Consider the following 19,918-nt stretch of genomic DNA (forward strand, 5'->3'; position numbering starts at 1 on the left):
TCTGACTGGGACATCCTGTCTCAATACTTGAGGGGGGTATGTTGTACTTAACAATATATCTTAAACACATTTTAATGATCCAGTCACTTCTTATCTCCCCTCCTGCTCTGCAAATTCAAAGTTTGTTGTTTTCACATTACTGGAATTCATATGTCTCATAAGAGGGCCCATTTCAGATATTAATATATAAATAAAATCAAAGTCCTTACCTTGGCCTACAAGGCCTTGAATGATCCTGACCTCAGTTATCATATACTTTATCTCCTGTCGCACTCCCCGTTTCTCTCTGTCATTATGGGTAGAAATGAAGTCATGAGAAATAAAGCTGATACACTGTGAGGCCCTCAAGTGCAAATATTTTGTCTATCTTGCTCAGTGCTGAATTTTCCCAGTGACTAGCACAGACCTTGGCCCAGAGGAACAATAAAAGAATTGACTGATTACAAAGGGTCTTTTTTTTTTCCAAAGTATCTTGAATACCAGACTATTGTAGACTTTTAACAGAGGAATGGTGGGGCCAGATTTGTGTTTGAGAATGATGCTTTTTTTGGCTGTATCTGGAAAGGACCTAGGAAGTGGTGGGGTTGGAGAAAGACTTTATGGAGTCTGGTAGCCTTCATAAAGCATGGGGAAATGGACTGCTCCATGAGAAAGGTAAATTTCTAGGCAGCACAAAAGTCTTGGAGAAGGAAATTACACTCTGGGTGCAAAACTCATACAATCACAAATCTGCTTCTTGTGCTCTTCAGCCATTTGTTTTGACTACTGACTGTTCACTCTTACTCATGGTAAAAAAAATATTTGCAATATATGTAACAAATGGTTAAAAGATAAAGGACTTGTTTTTTGTGTCACAGAGCAAATTTTCTCAAATATCCTTTCTTTCCTTCCTCCCTGTCGCAGTGGAACCCTACAAACTTCTCCTACAACTTGCCTTTGTGTGTAGCTATTATAGGTTTTTGCTTTGTGGTTATCATGAGGCTTATGTAAAAACATTGCAAAGATATAACTAGCAATTTAAAAAAGATGACAACTTAACTTTGATCACAAAGAAAAGAAACAAAGAAAAAACTATAAACTCTACACTTTAATTCCATTCTTCCCACATTTTGACTTTTTTGTTGTCTCAATTTACATCTTTTTATATTGCTTATCTCTTAACAAATTGGTGTGGTTATTGTTATTTTTGACAGATTTTTCTTTTTACCTTCATACTACAGATATTAGTGGTTTACACACCACAACTACAGTATAGAGTATTCTGAATTTCCCTGTGTATTTACTTTAACCAGTGAGATTTATACCTTCAGATGTTTACTTGTTACATGTTAGTGTCTTTTTCTTTCAGATTGAAGAACTCCCTTTAGTATTTCTTGTAAGACAGGAGTTATTGTGATAAATTCCCTCAACTTTTGTTTGTTTACTAAATTCTTTATCTCTCCTTCATGTTTGAAAGATAGCTTTGCTTGCTACAGTATTCTCAACTGGAATTTGTTTTTCCATCAGCATTTTGCATATGTCATACCATTCCCTCTTGGCCTATATGATTTCCTTTGAGAAGTTTGTTCCAGACAAGCCAGAGTTCCTTTAGATGTTATTTTATTCTTTCTATTGCTACTTTTAGGATTCTCTCTTTGTCCTTGACCTTTGAGAGTTTGATTATTATATGCCTTGGGGTAGTCTTATTTGGGTTGAATCTGTTTGGGAATTTTTGACCTTCCTTTACCTGAACATTAATGTGTTTCTGTAGGTTTGGAAATTTTCTGTTATTATTCCTTTGAATATGTATTCTATACTCTCCTTTTTCTGAACTCCCTCTTGTAAGCCAATGACTCTTCTACATATTTTCAAATAGCCTGTCTTTGAGCTCACTAATTCTTTCTTCTGCTTGATTGATTTCACTGTTGAGACCCTCTGATGCATTTTTATGTTCAGCCAGTGTATTTCTCAGTTCCAGGATTTCTGTGTGATTATTTTTTGTTATTTCAGTCTCTTTGTTAAATTTCTCAATTGCTTTTTTTGTGTTATTTTAGAGTTTACTGAGTTTCCACAAGATTGCTATTTTGAATTCTTGACCTGAGAACTCACATATTGCCCTCTTACTGGGGTGAGCCACTGGCTCCTTGCTTTGTCCATTTGGGAAGATAATGGTTCCCTGCCTGCTGTTTTTCCTTATGAACATGTGTCTACATAGCCACATTGAAGGATTAGTTACTCTAGTTTTTATAGTCTGGGATGGTTTGGTCTCTCTGGTGTATGTGTATTTAGAGGCTCTGTGCAGTTTGCCTATTCATTCCTTTAGCCCTAGTTGTTGCCTCCTTTTTGGCATTATGTAGTGCCCTAAGCCCAGGTTTTCTATGGCTCTTCCCAAAGTTTGAAGCACTGCTCACCCTGGATTGGGGTCCCAAAGAGGATTCTCCAGCTATGTGGGCAAGCTGGCTTGGTGATTCTGCTCAGAGAATATGAGGAACATGACTCCTGCAATTGGTGATGCTGAACTGCCTTTCTGATTTGGTGGCTTCTTTTTCTGAGATGTGGAACAGCCCATCAGTTTCATATGCTTGCTCTGCTAGACCCACCTCCTCTTTCTATTTCCAGCTGTCCTCAGGGGTTCCTCTCCCTGCAAGTAATCATGATGCTTCCCACGAATTGAGGCAGGAACATCTTCCCTGTGTAGGAACCCAAGATGATGGGGAAGTTGGATATCCACCTCAATCTCACTTTCTCCAGTGTAGAAACAGTTTGTGAAACATTTCTGCTTAATGACTTATGTTTGAGGATGAACACTGTGGATAGAGCAGTCCATTTATCCTACCTCACACTTACTTCTTTTCGGTCTCAGGATTCATCACAACTTCAGTTTTGAGTTTTGGGCTATTGGTGGTGCTAATTTTGCCACTGGATAGTTTTTTTTGTGTGTGTGTGTAGGAAAGTGAAGCCAGATTGCTTCTAGTCTACTATTTTGGAGACACATCAGTCTCAACAATCCACTTTTTAAAACTGAGAAAAGATATGAGCAAATATTCCATAAATGAGATACTGAAAGGGTCGAAGAACATATGAAAAGTTACTCAACCTCATTAGTATTCAAGGAAAGGATGGCAATTTTAAATCACGAAGAGATATCACTGCACAAATACTAGAGGAGTTAAATTAAACAGAGTGACAAGTGGTGGTGATGATGTGAATCAAGAATAACATCCATACTCTATTGGTAGGAATGTAAATTGGCAAAGCAGTTTGTAAAAGAGTTTGTAATGTGCTACAGATAAAGACACACATACCATATGACCTAGCAATTCCACTGTCAGGTATATAACCAATAGAAATGTGTACACATGGGCAAAAACAGACATGAGCAAATGTGTTCATTCAACCTGTATTTATAACAGCTGCTAAGTAGAAATATCAGGAGTAAAATGGATAAAAATGTGGCATGTACATAGAAGACAATGCTAGAGTAATGGACTTGTACCAGTTATACTTACATGCAACAGTATGGATGAATCTCACAAAAAGACTGCTTGGGAAAGAACTACAATACACTGACAGTGTACTTTCTAGTCCACTTAACTGTGAGAGTTCATGTTATGTATCAACCTGACCAGATCACTGGCTGCCCAGATGTCTGGCAAAACATTATCTTGGGGTGTCCGTGAGGGTATTTCCAGAAGAGATTAGCATTTGAATCAGTTGAACCAGTAAAACAGATTATCCCCCTCAATGTGGGTGAGCATCATCCAATTAATCCCTTGAGGACATGGAAAAAAGCCAAGGTAGAGAAATGTTGGATTTGCCTGTTCCCTGCCTGATGGTGTGAGCTGGAAATGTTTATCTTCTCCTGCCCTCTGTGCTACTGGTTCTCAGGCCTTCAGACTCTGGAATCTATACCATTGACTCTCCAGCTCTGAGGCCTTCAATCTACACCCCATCCTTCCTAGGTCTGCAGCTCTCAGAGGCCAGATCATAAGACTTCTCACTCTCCATAATCACATGAGCCAATACCTCATAACGAATCTCTATCTATCTACTGACCTACCTACCTATCTATCATCTATATCTACCTATCTACAATTGGTTCTGCTTTTCTGGAGAACTCTAATACGAGAATGTATAGTTGTTTCCTTTGTACATTCTAATCTACTGTTCAGCCTATCCTTTGATTTACTAATATTTGCTATTCCATTTTTCCAGTTCCAAAATTTGTAGCTTGTTCTTTTTCAAATTTCTTCTGTCATTTTAATGAATTTGTTTCCTGTCAATATTGTCATTCTTTCCTTTTATGTCCTTGGGGATAGTAAGCTTAAATGTATGGGGGTGTGTGTGTGTGTGTGTCTTTCAGTCTGTCTGCTTGTTTATCTGTCTCTGTGTTTGTGTGTTATATATACATACATTCTCTAATTCCAACACCAGGAGCTTTTGTGGGTTTATGGTCTGTCACCACTTCTTTTTCTCATTCATTTCTCACCTCTTCCTAAATCTCTACAAGTGTATGTTGGATATTTCACTTGGAAAATCACTTGTAAATATCATTTGAAGTTGTCGTTGTTTTTATATTCTCCCAGGGAAGATTTTAGTTGCTACTTCCTGGAGATTTAGGGCATTAGCATTCGGCAATAACCTTAATCTGATATCAGAGATTAAGACTTTATGGGCTTCTGAGAATCTCTAGTGCTTACCCAGATTTCTTGAATGGACTATGTTACTTCCTGTTCACTGCTGCACCTAGAGTACAGGACCATTACCCTTGGTAGGCTCTGGACTTTTATTTTGTCATCGTAGCCTCCAGAGGCTATGGGAAGAACTGTTTGGCATCCAGCTTTCTCTTTCCAAAACACCAATCTGTTTGGATCTCTCCATCATGTCGGCCAGGTAATTTTTCACTACCTGGCTAGCAATTTGAGAAATTTTGGTGTCTTTGTGTGTACCTATTTTCTAGGTTGTCTCAGTGGGAAATTACATAATCCACCATTGCTAGCAGAAGAAGTCCAATTCAATATTTTTCTCCTGTTTTGTTGGTTTGATTCCACGGCTCCAAAAGTTGAGGACTGAATTAAACAGAATCCTTAGTTTGTAGTACATTGTCATCTTTGATCTTTGCAAAGTCCGTATGTTATTTTAGTCATTCATTGGTTCCCTTTTATCCACATTACTATTCTCCTCTCACAGATCTGTAACAGTCTCAGGAGTTTCATGTCTACTGTTTTCTTTTCTTTTTTCTTTTCTTTTCTTTTCTTTCTTTTTTGGATGTGTTCTTGCAAAATGGGCATGGTTTTGTGAATTGTGTGTATTTTAACCCACATAGTGTAGTGTTACATATGTTATTGTCTTTATTACTCTTTGTTTTCATTATGTATTAAAATGATCATTTTTTAAATGTCCTTACATTTGGAAACAATGTGAATATGTCTTTCTCAATTTGAAATAAATCCAGGATTTGCTAGCAGAGTGATTAAAATTTGTTGCTGTAAACATATCAAAATTAGTTCAGTAACTGTGGCACAAATACCATACCAGTATGCAATGTTATCAATAAAGTACAGGGGATTTAGAAAGTCACTGTACCATCCTTTAACTCTGATTATTAGTGGTGCTGAGCATCTTTTCTTGTATTTCTTGGCCGTTTGCACATCATCTTTGGAGAGAAATTCCTTTTCCCTTTTTTTAATCATGTTAGAAATTTTTGGTTGTTGAGTTGCAGGAGTTTTTATATCTTCTGGGTATTAACTCCTTATCAGGTATATGATTTGCAAATATTTCCTCCCATTATGTAGGTTGTCTTTTCACTCTGTTCATGCATCCTTTGATGCACAAAAGTTTTGAAGTTTGATGTGATCCCTCCCATTTGCCTATTTTTGCTTTCATTGCCTGTGCTTTTGGTCTTATATCCAAGAAATCATAGCCAAGTCCAATGTCTTGCAATTTACCCCTATGTTTTCTTCTAGGAGTTTTATAGTTTTAGGACTTATGTTTAGGTCTTTAATCCATTTGAAATAAGATTTTACATATGGTATAAAGTAATGGTCCAAATTCATTTTTATGTATGTGGATATCCGGTTTTCCCAACATCATTTGTTGAAGAGATTGTTCTTTCCCCATTAAGTGGGCTTGGCACCCTTGTCAAAGATCATTTGACCATATAGGTGAGAGTTTATTTCTGAGCTCTCTGTTTTATTCCTTTGGTCTATTTGTCCGTGTTTATACCTGTGCCAGATGGTTGTGATTATTATGACTTTGTATAATAATGTTTCAAATTCAGGAAGTGTGAGTCTTCGAAATATGTTCTTGTTTTTCAAGATCATTTTTGACTACTTAGGGTCCCTTGAGATTCCATAAGATTTTGAGGATAAATTTTGCTCTTTTGACAAAAAATAATAATAGTGCCAACAATTTATGAAGAAGACCCCTAAGGCAATCACAGCAGCAACAAAAATAAATGAATGGGACCTGATTAAATTAAAAAGCTTCTGCACAGCCAAAGAAACAGTCACGAGAATAAACAGACCACCTACAGAATGGGAAAAAATTTTTGCATACTACACATCAGATAAAGGACTGATAACAAGAATCTATTTAGAACTCAGGAAAATCAGCAAGAAAAAATCAAACAGCCCTATCAAAAAGTGGGCAAATGACATGAATAGAAATTTCTCAAAAGAAGATATAAGAATGGCTAACAAACATATGAAAAAATGCTCAGCATCCCTAATCATCAGGGAAATGCAAATCAAAACCACAATGAGATATCACTTAACCCCAGTGAGAATGGCCTTTATCAAAAAAACCCAAAACAACACATGTTGGCATGGATGTGGAGAGACAGGAACACTCATACACTGCTGGTGGGACTGCAAACTAGTGCAACCCCTGTAGAAAGCATTATGGAGATACCTTAAACAGATTCAAACAGACCTACCATTCGATCCAGCAATCCCATTATTGGGCATCTACCCAGAAGAACAAAAGTCATTCTATAAAAAAGACACCTGCACCTGAATGTTTATAGCAGCACAATTCACAATTGCAAAGATGTGGAAACAACCCAAATGCCCATCAATACATGATTGGATTAGTAAGCTGTGGTATATGTATACCATGGAATATTACTCAGCTATAAGAAATAATGAAGATACGACATCTCTATGGTTCTCCTGGAGAGAGTTGGAGCCCATTATATTAAGTGAAGTATCCCAAGAATGGAAAAACAAACATCACATGTACTCACCAGAAAATTGGTTTCCCTGATCATCACCTAAATACACATCTGGGAACGATACCAATCGGATATCAGACCGAGGTGGGGAGTGGGGGGAGGGGATGGGTGTATGCCTACATAATGAGTGCATTGCGCATCGTTTGGGAAATGGTCACGCTAGAAGGTGCTGACTCGTGGAGGGGGGTTGGGGAGGGGATGGATATATACCTACATGATGGGTGCAAAGCACACTGTCTGGGGAACGGACATGCCTGGAGCTTTGACTTGGGGGGACAGGCGGTACATGGGCAACGTATGTAACCTGAAATTCTGTATCCCCCATAGTAAGATGAAATAAAAAAAAATAATGCCATTGGAATATTGATAGGAATTTCACTGAATTTGTGGATTGCTTTGGGCAGTATGGACAGCCTAACCATATTAAGTCTTCCAGTCCATGGACACGGGATGTCTTCCCATTTTTTGTGTGTCTTCATTAAATTTCTTTTCAGTAATGTTTTGTAGTTTTCAGTACACTTGTCTTTCACCATTTTGCTTAAGTTTTTTCCTATTTTATCATTTTTATTTGCATAAATTAAGGGGTACAAGTGCAATTTTGTTACATAGCTATATTGTGCACTAGTGAAGTCTGGGCTTTTAGTGTTTCCATCACCCAAGTAAGGTTTATTATTTTTTATGCTATATGTATATGGAAGTGCTTTCACAATATCATTTTTGGGTTGATCATTGTTAGTGTATGGAAATGTAGTTGATTTCTGTGTGTTGATTTTGTATCCTACACCTTTGCTGAATTTGATTTCTTCAAACAGTTATGGCTTTGTAGAATCTTGAGGGTTTTCTATATATGAGATCAAATCATCTGTGAATAGCATTAATTTCACATCTTCCTTTCTAATTTGAATGCTCCCCCCCCTTACCTTTTATTCTTTTTCTTGCCTAGTTGCTCTGGCTAGGACTTCCAGTACTGTGTTGAATAGAAGTAGTGAGGATGGGCAACATGCCTTTTCCCTTATCTTATAGGAAAAGCATTCATTCTTTCACCATTGGATATAACGTTAGCTCTGGATTTTTTCATACATCACTTTTATTATGCTGAGGTAATTTCCTTCTTTTCTTAGTTTGTTGAGCATTTGCATCATGGAAATGTGTTGAATCTTGTCAAATGCCTTTTCTGCATCAATTGAGATGATCATGTGGTTTTTGTCCTTCATTTTGTTAATGTGGTGCATTCCATTGATTTTTGTGCTTTGAACCATTCTTGTACTCCAGGAATAGGTCCCCCTTGGTCATGGTGTGTAATCCTTCTAAAGTGCTGTTGAATTCCATGTGCTAGTATTTTGCTGAGGATTTCTGCATCAGTATTTACCAGGAATATTGCTCTGTAGTTTACTTTTCTTGTAGTGTCTTTGTCTAGCATTGGCATCAGGGTAATGCTGGCCTCATAGAATGAACTTGGACATTTTCCCTCCTCTTAAATGTTTTGGAAGAGTTTCAAAAGAAGTGGTCTTAATTCTTCTTTAAATGTTTGCTGGAATTATCCAGTGAAGCCATCTCCTTCTGGGCTTTCCTTTATTGGGAGGTTTTTGATTATTGACTCAATCTCCGTACTTGGTCGGTTTAGATTTTCTTCTAGTTCTTCTTTTTTTATTCTTATTTCAGCATACTGTGGGGGTACAAAAGTTTAGGTTACGTATATTGCCCTTGCCCCCCCTCCCCAGAGTAAGAGCTTCAAACTTGTCCATCCCCTAGACAGTGCGCATCTCCTCCCCCACCCACATCTGCCTGACACCCGATCAATGTTATTCCTAAATGTGCTCTTAGGTGATGATCAGTGAAACCAATTTGATGGTGAGTACATGTGGTGCTTATTTTTCCATTCTTGGGGTACTTCACTTAGCAGAATGGGTTCCAACACTATCCAGGAAAATACGGCAGCTGTAGATTTTCTTCTTCATTGTGATTCAATCTTGACAGGTTCAGTGTTTCTGGGAATTTATCCATTTCCCCTAGGTCCTCTAATTTGCTGGCATACAATTGTTCATAGTATTCTCTTGTAATCATTTTTATTCCTCTGGCATTGGTTGTAATGCCACACTTTGGTTTCTGATTTTAGTTATTGTGTCCATTGTCTCTTTTTCCTGTTAACATAACCAGGGGATTGTCAATTTTTGTGCGTCTTTTCCAACAAACAACTCTTATCTTCACTGATTTTTTTCCTATTGTTTTTCTATTCCACAATTCATTTTTCTTAACAGTAATCTCTGTTATTTCCTTCCTTTTTATAGCTTTCAATTTAGTTTGCCCTTCTTTATCTAGTTTCTTGAGGTGTAAAGTTAATTCATTGATTTGGGAAATGTTTCCTTTTCTTGTGTATGCTTCTGTAGCTGTAAACTTAACCCTTACCATGGCTTTTGCTTCATTCCATATGTTTTTCTACGTATGTTTTCATTTTCATTTGTCTCAAAGTATTTTGTAAGTTCCCTTGCAACATCTTCTTTGACCCATTGGTTGTATAAGATTGTGTTGCTGAATTTTCACATTTCTGCAAATTTTCAAGGTTTTCTAGATTTATTCCACTGTGGTCAGAAAAGCTACTTTGTATGATTTAAAGCCTCATGAATTTGTTAAGACTTGCTTTGTGTCCCAATATGTGGTCAGTCCTGGACAATGTTCCGTGTGCACCTGAGAAAAATGTGTATTCTGCTATCATTGATGAAGTGCTCTGTGTGTGTCTGTGTTGACTAAAATAAACACAAAATGCTTTTGCATGGCAAAAACAATGAAACAAAACACCATCAACAAGGTAAAAATATTCATGACAAACAGGAAAAAACATTTGCAACCTATATCATAAGGAAAAGGTAAATGTCCTACTACATCCCTAAGACATAAAGAACCTTTTGGGAGAAAAAAGGGGCCAGAGCCCCTGTAGAAACTGGGCCAGAAATATAAACTAATAGTACAGGAGAAGACGAGAAAACAGGAAAGGCTCTTAACCATATGAAAAAGATGTGCAACCTTGCACATATCAAGGGAATTACAAGTTAAAATATATACTAATATATCATTTATCACCTATCAGATGGGAAAATTTAAAAATATGGTAAGAGTACTGGTGAGACTCTGTGAAAACTTCGTCTCTCAGATATTGATAGGGAGAAAGGTAAATGGTACATGCGTTTTGAAGAGAGATTTGACAGTAATGAGCAAGATAACTTGTGCTTTTACCTTTTAAGCAGCATTAGCATGCCCTAGGAATCAATCCCAAAGATACAGTGATAAAAATTACCAAGTACTATGTCACACGTCTATTCATTGCAGCCATATTTGTAACAACAGCAAGAATGGAAACAACCAAAGTGTCCATTAATAGAGGAATGGTTGAGTAAAGTACGGTGGGTCCACTCCAGTACTCTCTAGCTGTGGAGAGGAATGAGGGATGTCTCTACAGGGCACTGTGGAGTGATCTCAAGGATTTTTTGTTTCATTTTTAGCAACTTATTTTATTCATGTGTCTTTAACCATTCCACTACATGCATTACATTGTGGCTACCGCATCCATCCACTGAAATAACACAGCTCTCAACATGGGAAGCAAGTAGTGCTTTTGGAAACATTTTTTATACACGTGTGTTTACGAGATGCATTATAGTGTGGTCAGTACATTCATTCCCTGAAATAACACTGTTCTCAACTTGGTGAGCAAGTAGCCTCAAGGATATATTTTTAGATAAAAAAAAGACAAGGTGGAGAAGTTTATGTAGATTGTGCAGCATTTATCTAAGCAGGAGGAAAGAGAACAATGAACGTCCATCTCTCTAACGAGAGATACAGGTCCAATGGCTAAGTAACACCAGTTGCCCCCATTCCTTTAGCCTTTAAGAGATCTGTTGAATACAGCACTGCATAGGCTTTGCTAATTCCGATGTCCCTACCACTCACCTTTACCCAACTTTGGCCCCCTCCAAGAATGCACATTCCCACATAAATCGTTTTGACTACTCTTTCTGCTCAATACTTGTCCCAGATCTCTCCATTTTTTATTAAAAAAATAACACTTTCCCACACACTTTAGGCTCTTCTTGGTCAGAAACCAGCAGTAGCAGTCCATCATGGCCCTGCAGCCTTAGCAGGATCTACTTTGGAAGAGGAGTCTTTCTGGGCAAGGGTTGAAAGCAGTGAGGTGCTGGAGCTGGCCTTACTGGAGCATGAGACCTGACTGTTAGATTTTCAGGACTTTTGTGAGCCAGTTGTTAAATACAGCCATTATTGAAAATTAAATTACATAAACTAACGATCACATTCATTATACTGAAAACAGACACAACACCCACATGCTCAAAAATCATCAATCCCTAATTAATTTTCCAAATTTTGCTATTATGTATGTTCTTGTGGTTATTGACATTTATTGTACCTGAATGGTGAAAACACACCTCTTCCCAACTCTGCCTTCATTGGTGTCAAGTTGGTATCTGGAAATCAGCAAATGTAACAACTTGGGGCATTTCCTCCAAACTCCCTCCCCAACCCCCACCCCAAGATCCAGTTGTTAAACCTTTAGCTGCACGCTACTGGTTGAAATTGATCCACTCTGCAGATGCTCTGATGTGGTGGATATGCTCAGATCTAACCAATGTTGTTATATAACACACAAGAGTCAAGACCTAACTCACAGTACTCTACACAGTGATGTTTTAAATCTGTGAACTGAGGTAGTACATGACAAAGGGAAGTACACAAAAAGGTTTGATACTTAACATTTACAAGGATGTCCTAATATGCCAAAAAATACATCATTACGAGACTTTTGAAAAAGTTACAGAACAATGTGTTTGTGTGTGTGCGTGTGTCTGGTGCCAGTGTCAGGTCTGAAAAGCCCTGCATGGAAATGGCAGTGGGCATCAGAAAAGTGAAAGGGCCCGGGGAAAAGGGTCTCACTCCTTCCCCCAACATCCATCATTTTATTTCTTTTTACCTCCCTCTCTCATGCTACATCCTTTAACAAAAATATATTTCCTCTTTTACCCAACTCAGCTGTGGGACTATCATGTGCCTAGGACACAATTGCATAGCAAGGTATTAGTCCTTTTCCAGGTACCACTGCTTCCTTCCTCCAGGAATATGTGGATTTGTTCATCTGTTTCTGGGAGAAGAGGAATCATTTATTCAAGTACCAAGCCAGGGAAGGAAGGAAGGCATGAGATGGACTCCAGTCTTGCTCTCTGTCATCAGATTGAGAATATAAGAATCCTGACTTCTCAAGGCCTCAAAAAAGAAATGACAATTTGTAACTGGATGTCATCACAATCAATCACCTTGGGTAGAATAGAGGGAGGGAAGAAAGGAAGGACATGACAGCATGGATAGGAGTCCATATCCAGACATGTACAATTGAGGTCTCTCTCTGCCTGCTGAGGGTCTCCAGTTCTTCATTTGTCTAGAACATCATCAACAGAGGACTGAGAAACCAGTGCAGGTAAGAAAGATCTGATTGACCACTACCTTGAGTAAGAAGAAAACCCTTTTGACTGATGTCTAGTGCTTCGAGTTTTAAACCTTTTATTCAGTGTTTTATAAAAAAATTAATTATTAGCTAATTCAGGGCCTGGTAAAGACAAGGGAATTATCCCTGATCTTTGGCTAAAAATTTCCCCCTAAATACTTTTGCAAGTCACTTTCACTCTTTGAGTGCACTTCCTCATAGGTAAAATGGTAATGATAATGCTTAGCTTGCAGAGTTGCTGCGAGGCTGCATGTGCTTAGTACGGTGAACACAGAATAAATAAAAGGTAGTGACTCTTCCTCATATTTCATGGGTCCTTCCAAAGTAAGATCTGAGTCCAATTCATTTCCCCTCTTTTTGATTCTTCTTGTCCTGACTGGCCTCAGTTTCCCCCGCTGTAAAGTTCACACTGGACTACAATAAAACTGGCATTCCATTCACCAAAATTATCCTTCATTGATGTTTGGTTTGGCCCACATATGGGGCTTCAAAAAGGAACCTGAGCCAAGGTTTCTAAGTTGAGTAAAATTACTCAGATGGGATCTGGAATCCCATCTTCTCTAAAAGCCAGTGGATTTGGCAACCATGAGTCCACATTCCTGCATGGCAAAAATTGAGCCAAGCACCAGCTGCCGCCTTAGGTAGAGCATGCACTGTCACTTTGGCCAGAGCCCATCAGGCCTGCTCTACTCGTTTACATGATCTGCTTGATCCTGTAGGTGTTGCAACTTGTGGCCCTCTGGACGACTGAAAACAGTCCATGCCAGGCAGAGGGTAGGTACTTAATTGCTCAATGAATGAGTATCCTACTCTTTTTCCTCTACCATTTTATTCTCTAGCCATGTTAAGAAGAAATCCCAGTTATTGTGTAGGGTGATTCTCGCTTTGAGACATGAATCGAACAAGTCCGTTAGAGTCAGGATAGTCTATAGTCTTACTGTGTTATACTGTGGTAACAAACAACCCATATATCACAGTGTCTTACAACAACAAGGGTTTATTATTTGTTCACACACACAAACCTAGAGACAAAGTGAAAACATTCTTATGTTTCCACATGCATGGATACGTACATGAGTGCACAGGTATGCCTGCAATCACAAGACAAATAAAAACTCTGGCATATGAATTCCCACAGAACCCCATTTAGAGACTGATCAACTTAGATTGCACGATCCTGCTATGATAGGAGACATAAAAAGGCCCCAGCATCCAAAGCAGTAAGGGATAGAGGTACAAGAACATCCACCCTCAGCCAAGGAATTGCCCCACATAATAAAAAGGGTCTGAAAGCTTATAAAACACCTGAAGGCTTAAAAAAAGAGATGTTAAGCATTTTGGACATTAACCATTTTGCACATTCAGAAACAGGGTACCAAATAGGCAGTGCTCTATTGAGGCCTCCTCCTCTGGGCTCCTAGCTCAAGAGGGAGATGCACCCCAGATGTCCAATAGGCAGCGAGAGGGAGCTGGCTGGCCTGGGGTGGAGAGAGGGGCTGGGAGGCTGGAGTCCTTTATCTCCAGCAGGAGCTGTAGACAGAAAGGAAGGGGCCAGAGCCAGGTCACATCCTTGTCCCCTCCCAGCTCTCCCTTTTTTTGTGTGTCCCACCCAACCAAAGTTTGTCACCTGGACTACTGTACAGACCCTTTCCTCTCCGATTTCCCCATCTTCACGCTTGCCTCCCCCCCTCCCCGATCCCTCTATCACAACCACCACATCTCTTTCTGTCAAGCGCAGGGTCTCTGAAAATGCTCTTCCCTAGCTCTGAAACATTCCCTGGCACCTCACCACCTACACAGTTGCTGGTCTAGCCTCCTAAGCCTGGCCTGCCAGACCTCTGTCATTTGTAGCCTCTCCAGCCTTGTCCCCTTCTATCTCAGCAGTTCCTCCAGGGTTGTTTCTTCACTCACGTACCATGCGCCATCCACCATTTGGGTCCAGGAATGCCTAGCCTTCCCTGTTAGCCTCCCCAGGTGTTTATCCCTCCTCACACCTCCTCCATCATTGAGATTTGGCCAGAAAACACAGCTTGCTTGCCAAGGCATCCAGGCTCCACATTTAGACTGGAAGCTTCCTGCAGGCAGGGACCAGACCTCCTTCCAGACCAGACCCTTACCACCTCTGTATGTCCTCCTCAAACTGCAGTAGACCGCAGGGGTCTGGGTAGAGAGCCCTGGGCTGGGAGTCAGGAGACCTGGTTCCTCCACTGGAGATGCTGCATGCTCTAAGGCAAGTCCCTGCCACTCTCGGGACTTCAGTTTCCTTGTTTCTTGACATCAGGGCACCGGACATTTGCTGTTCAGCACAAAGCTCAATAAGCTGCAGATTCACTGAACAGCCCTCAACTGCCATTTCAAGAGTCGGACTGAGGAGCTTGGGTGCCTGGCCCCAAGGAAGTTCAACCTACCGACCCTGATTTCCCAGTTAGAACCTGCTTACCACGAGGCACCCTCCCCCCCCCCCCCCCCCCCGCCACCCTGTTCCCAATTATCCCCACCCCATGTTCTCCTTCCAAGGAGCAGGCTACCTGGTGGGCCGCAGGGCTGGTGCAGGGAGATGGAGTCCGAAGGGGCCTGGGAAGAGTCTCTCAGAGTCAGCAGAGCCTCAGCAGCCTCCAGCTTCCGCTGCCACTCTAAGGAGGCAGAAACCGCAGCCTGGTCCGAGGCTTTGGGGGCCTGCAAAGGAAAGGGCGTGAGAGAATGGGCACTGGAAGCCATACCTCCTCCCAGTGTGACAAGTGCCCCTTCAGCCCCCAGTTCCCTCGAGCCCCCCGCCCCCCAAGGCCTTCTGCTCTTCCCATCCACTAAGCTCCGCCCCTCCCAGGGTTCCGGACCCCACTACTTTCCCAGGACCTGTGGCTGGAGTAGAAGAGGGTCAAGGGTGGCACAGGGCTGGAGGATCAGAGTTGAGCATCTAGAAACAAGGAGAGGAGAGGCCAGGGGATTAAAATCCTCTGACAGACACATACTACCGGTAGACAGAGAGGGGGGGCAGGATTTTGCAATAGCTGGATGTGGAAATCCCAATGCCTGCTGGACCATTAGTCGTTGTAGTTGGGGCAAGTCCCTTCTCCTGCTTGGCCTGTTTTCCTTTCCATACCTCTTATTTCTATATCTTTCCCGAGACACTTATTCCTGCCAGCGTTTTCCTCCCAGGGCAAAGATGAAGATTATGGGAAGCCACAGGTGTCTGTGTTTTAATCTGCAAAGCACCTGGAGAGATGTGATTACTGTCCCTGTTCAGGGACTGGTTCTCACCTCCATATTGCCCAATCCCCATGAGTCTTGAAGGACAAGTCTGGCTCATCTCCAGGAAGCTTTCTCTAATGGCCTCTGGACTTTCCCCTGGGCCTCTGTGGCCTTCACCATCATGGCCTCCACTTGTCAGCAGGACCTTCTATCCCGTCCATCTGCTTCATGTGGAGTAACAACCCTCATTTGTTGGAGGCCTACTATGTGGCAGGCCTGTGTCAGTCCTCTTTTCAGTGCTATAGGTATAGAATATTGTCCCCAGTACACCCATAAGGAAACGGAGGTTCAGACACGTAAAGTCACTTGTCCAAAGTCTCACAAATAGGAAATGGCAAAACTGGGAGAGCCCTGTCCTTGCCCGTTAGTCTTAGATGCTGCCTTCTCCTTCCCTTTTTCCTCCTCCTACTCCTCCCCTTTTTCCTCCTCCTGTCTCCCATGGCACCAAGCACAAGGTTGGGCACACAAGACACAGCCAGTTCCATGGTCTTCACTCCACTCACGTGCTGGGCAGGGCAGGGGGCCCGTGGGGCTCCCCGGAAAGAGAAACCGTCAGTTGCTGCTCCAAGGTCGCTGGAGTGCAGGGCAGAGACAAAGGTTCTGGGGGCTTGTCAAGCAGCAGAGCCCCTGGGGAGCTCTCCTGCAGAGGCAGAGAACATGGATTGGAGTCAGGTACCAGGCCAGCCATGGAAAGAGAAGGCGTGGGCATGTTCTGGGATGAGGATAGGACCCCAGAACGTCAGAGCTCTGAAGACCTTGAAGACCAGCCAGTCTTACCTTTCATTTTGCAACTGGGGAAATTGAGGCCCAGGGGGAAGTGACTTTTCCCAAGGTCACAAGGCAAGTTGGTGGTAGGGTCGCAGATGGAACCCATGTCTTTGGGGCACAGAGAAAGGGGTCTGGGCAGTGGCTGGGTGGGAGCCTCCCCCGCTGGCCATGGACTCTCCTTACCTCCTCGGGGGTTGTGCGGATGTGGGCCTCAGGCTGCAGCACGTTGCTCTCCTTCCCAGCTGTGAAAGACCAGGGACAGCTTTGCTGGGCCTTTCCTTCCCCCGTCCCTCCCGCAGGCCCCACCCCACTTTACCCACCCCTAGTCTCAGGTCTCACCTCACGGTGAGGTGCACCTTTTCGAACCCCCAGGTCTCTCCTTCTGACAAACACTTGGTAGATAACATTGGTGACGTTTTATACTTGGGCAAGGTAAGGTCCAGGGAGTAACTTGCCCCAGGCCACACCGAACTTTGGTGACAGGACTGGTGACAGAACTACTCATGCTTCCTCCACCCAAACTCAGGCTGCCTCCCTGGCCAGAGACACTCACTGAGGACTCCTGCTTCCACGGGCAAATTCTTGGCACGGGTGTGAGCTTTGGGAGGGGCAGCCATACTCCTTATCAGTCCTCGAGCCAGGTGCCTCTTTAGCCGAGCCCGCTGCTCCCTCTTCAAGGCACTCACAGCAGGCAAGATCCTGCCGTGCTCCCTAAAGTAGGGGATTGCAGGTCTAAGGTTAGTCACATTTAGAGGAGGCCTGACCCCTCCCCATCTCAGACACCATACTCACGAGAAGAGGGCACAATTGTGACACTTGCAGGCCTGGAAGAGGCAGAAATGCTTGTGGCCCCTGATTTGGGTAGTGATGCCATGGTTGTGGCAGCGGTCACAGCGACCTATAGCTCTTCTGGGGCCAAGTTCAATCCCCCACGGGGCTCCAGTCTCACGCCCCGTGGTGCATTCGGAGTCAGAGGGGCAGCAGGGCACAGCAGGTATTTCTTTGGGTTCCATGGTTCTAGGGTCAGGAGCGGAGGTCAGAATGGCCACATGATCCCCTACCCTCAACGTACTTCCTCTGCCCTTGGAAAACCCTATCTGAGGTGGCTGGATTCTTCTTCTCTATCCTGCTCACTGCTCGAATGAGATTGCCCCCTCCCTTCTTCTCCCATGGCTTTCTCCAACCTTCACCCTGACCGCTTTGCTCAAGTTGCCTCCTTCCCAGGAAGCCCCACTCATGCATAGGCTCCTCCCAAGAAACTCTCAGCATCATGGGTCCCGGACGCGTTCAATCGATTCATTATTCTCCTTGCTTACCTTCACTCCACCACAGACCCCATTTTCAGTCGCACACATGCACTCCCATGCCCCCTTCAACAATTACTACCCCCCCTTCTTATGTGTCATCCTGTACTCTGCCAAACCCAACTATTATTCCTGGTATCCACTTCAACAAATCTCCTCCAAACCTCCCGCATTCATTCACTCCCCACACATGATTTTATGCCCCCTGCGCTCAATTCGATTATTAGTCTCTTCCATGCCCTATATTCAGTTTTCCCCTCACATTCCATTCTGATTTTTTTCTTGTGCCCCACCTTAAGTTTAATTATCCTCTTGCTCCCCGTTTACGCTGATTTCCCTGTTGTACCCCATGAAACCATATTGTCCTCCTGGATCCCTGGCCCTCTTTCAATTATTATTTTCACTCGTCCCGTCATTCATTCCCTTGATGCTTCCTTCAGCAGATAGATATTTGTTGAGCCCCCTGTGGGGTGCCACGCTCTGACCTAGCCAATAGGCAACTCCTCAGTGCAGTAATTTTTCTCCTGGACCGACGCACCCTCTCTGCTTTCACGCAAACCCAGGCATTGCCTCCACAGCCTCCCAACAATCTTCCATATTCCTCTCCACACTTCAAAAATTGTGCTTGAGCATACCCTCTCCCCTCCCGTCACCAACACACACACCCCATCCTGCCACCTCTGAGTGCCTCACTTCCTCAGGAAGCCCAATCCTTCGCTACCTCCCCACCTCTGAATCAAAAGCAGGCACATGAGTCCTGTCCCAGTGGCCAGAGGCCAGTTTCTCAGGGGGGCTGGGGCAAGGGGTCCCTCCAAAAGGGGTTCCGAGAGGGGTAGGGGTGGAATGGGACATCAGGAGCGAGTGGGGGGGGCACCCTGCTGAGGTGGGAGAGAGGGGAAGGGGTTGGAGATCTGGAGAAGGAGGGTGGGAGGAAATAAGAGGCATGGAAAATGAGGATCATATTCCTGATGCCAGCCTGTGGTTATCACAGCCTCCAGCAGGTTGGAATCAATCAGCTGAGACAAGAGGTCTGAGGGAAGACCCAGTTTCAGCTCCCCTTCCCGCCCTTCCGACAAAGGCCAATGAGCTGCATGCAGCACTGCCTTCCACCTCCCACCGCTGGTGCCTGGCGACCAATGAACTTTTAGGTGCCCTGCCGCTCACGCGCTGTGGTCACGCCCCCTTTGCCTCGCTGTCGCTTCTCCTGTTCTGTCTCTTCTCCCAGGGAAGAGATTCACTGGGCCCGCCAGGAGCGCCTGAAGTGAAGTTGAGCTTTAAGCTCCTCAAGGCTTGTTTCCCAAACTAGTCTCCCTTTGGGTGTGAAATATTTTGTGTGCATGCATTTTTAAGTCATGTTCTTGGTATTCTGTAATTTACCTTTTAAAAATTCAGTGTGTGCTGTTAAGATCAATCTGTATTCCTGTGCCAGGGATTCTGGGTTGGGGTGACTTTGCACCCCCAAGGAACATTTGCCAATGTCTGGAGACATTTTCGTCCATATTTGTGTGTCTCTGTTTCTGACCTCCCTGTTATGTTCCATAGATACATTTGTCTATTCCTGAGCCAGTACTACATTGTCTTAAATTTTATAACTTCATAACACATCGTGACGTCTGCTAGGGCAAGTCCCTACATCTTATTCATCATCTCCAAATATATCTTTGCTATTCTTTGCCTTTTGCCCTTCCATGGACATATTAGAGCCTGCAGTGTCAAGTTTCCTGAAAACTCAGTCGTAACAGATTGGAATGCCTTTTTGCTGAATCTATGGATCAGTTAGGGGAGAATTGACTATGTCCCCCTATTCAGCCTTCCTAGTCACCAACTTGGGATGTCTCCATTTATGTGGGTCTTTAACTTTTTAATCGTTCAGCT

The 19,918-nt window shown here is 42.8% G+C and overlaps 1 protein-coding gene across 2 annotated transcripts; it reads right to left on the reverse strand.

Annotated features, from left to right (window-relative positions):
* Positions 1–14,139: 14,139 nt before the first annotated feature.
* On the reverse strand, positions 14,140–17,356 carry LOC138378648 (doublesex- and mab-3-related transcription factor C1-like). Of its 2 annotated transcripts, XM_069464005.1 has the most exons (6): positions 17,293–17,356; positions 16,923–16,981; positions 16,475–16,611; positions 15,576–15,636; positions 15,251–15,398; positions 14,140–14,252 (listed from the first exon to the last, which is right to left on the reverse strand). In XM_069464005.1, exons 1-6 carry the CDS (start codon positions 17,354–17,356, stop codon positions 14,140–14,142), a joined length of 582 nt encoding a protein of 193 aa, XP_069320106.1. The 2 variants fall into 2 exon arrangements, with proteins under 2 accessions (XP_069320106.1, XP_069320107.1); XM_069464006.1 differs by lacking the exons at positions 15,576–15,636; positions 16,475–16,611.
* Positions 17,357–19,918: the final 2,562 nt, after the last annotated feature.

This window comes from Eulemur rufifrons, chromosome 30 (assembly GCF_041146395.1).
Source record: "Eulemur rufifrons isolate Redbay chromosome 30, OSU_ERuf_1, whole genome shotgun sequence".
NCBI classification, from domain to species: Eukaryota; Metazoa; Chordata; class Mammalia; order Primates; family Lemuridae; genus Eulemur; species Eulemur rufifrons.

Excerpts from the sequence above, each read along its gene's own strand:
- LOC138378648 (XM_069464005.1), bottom strand. The coding sequence starts at position 17,356 with ATGGCTGCCCCTCCCAAAGCTCACACCCGTGCCAAGAATTTGCCCGTG. Across the intron at positions 16,982-17,292 it reads CGTGGAAGCAGGAGTCCTCA|CTGGGAAGGAGAGCAACGTG; the intron begins GTGAGTGTCTCT and ends GGTCTTTCACAG. Across the intron at positions 15,399-15,575 it reads CTCTTCTACTCCAGCCACAG|GCCCCCAAAGCCTCGGACCA; the intron begins GTCCTGGGAAAG and ends TTTCCTTTGCAG.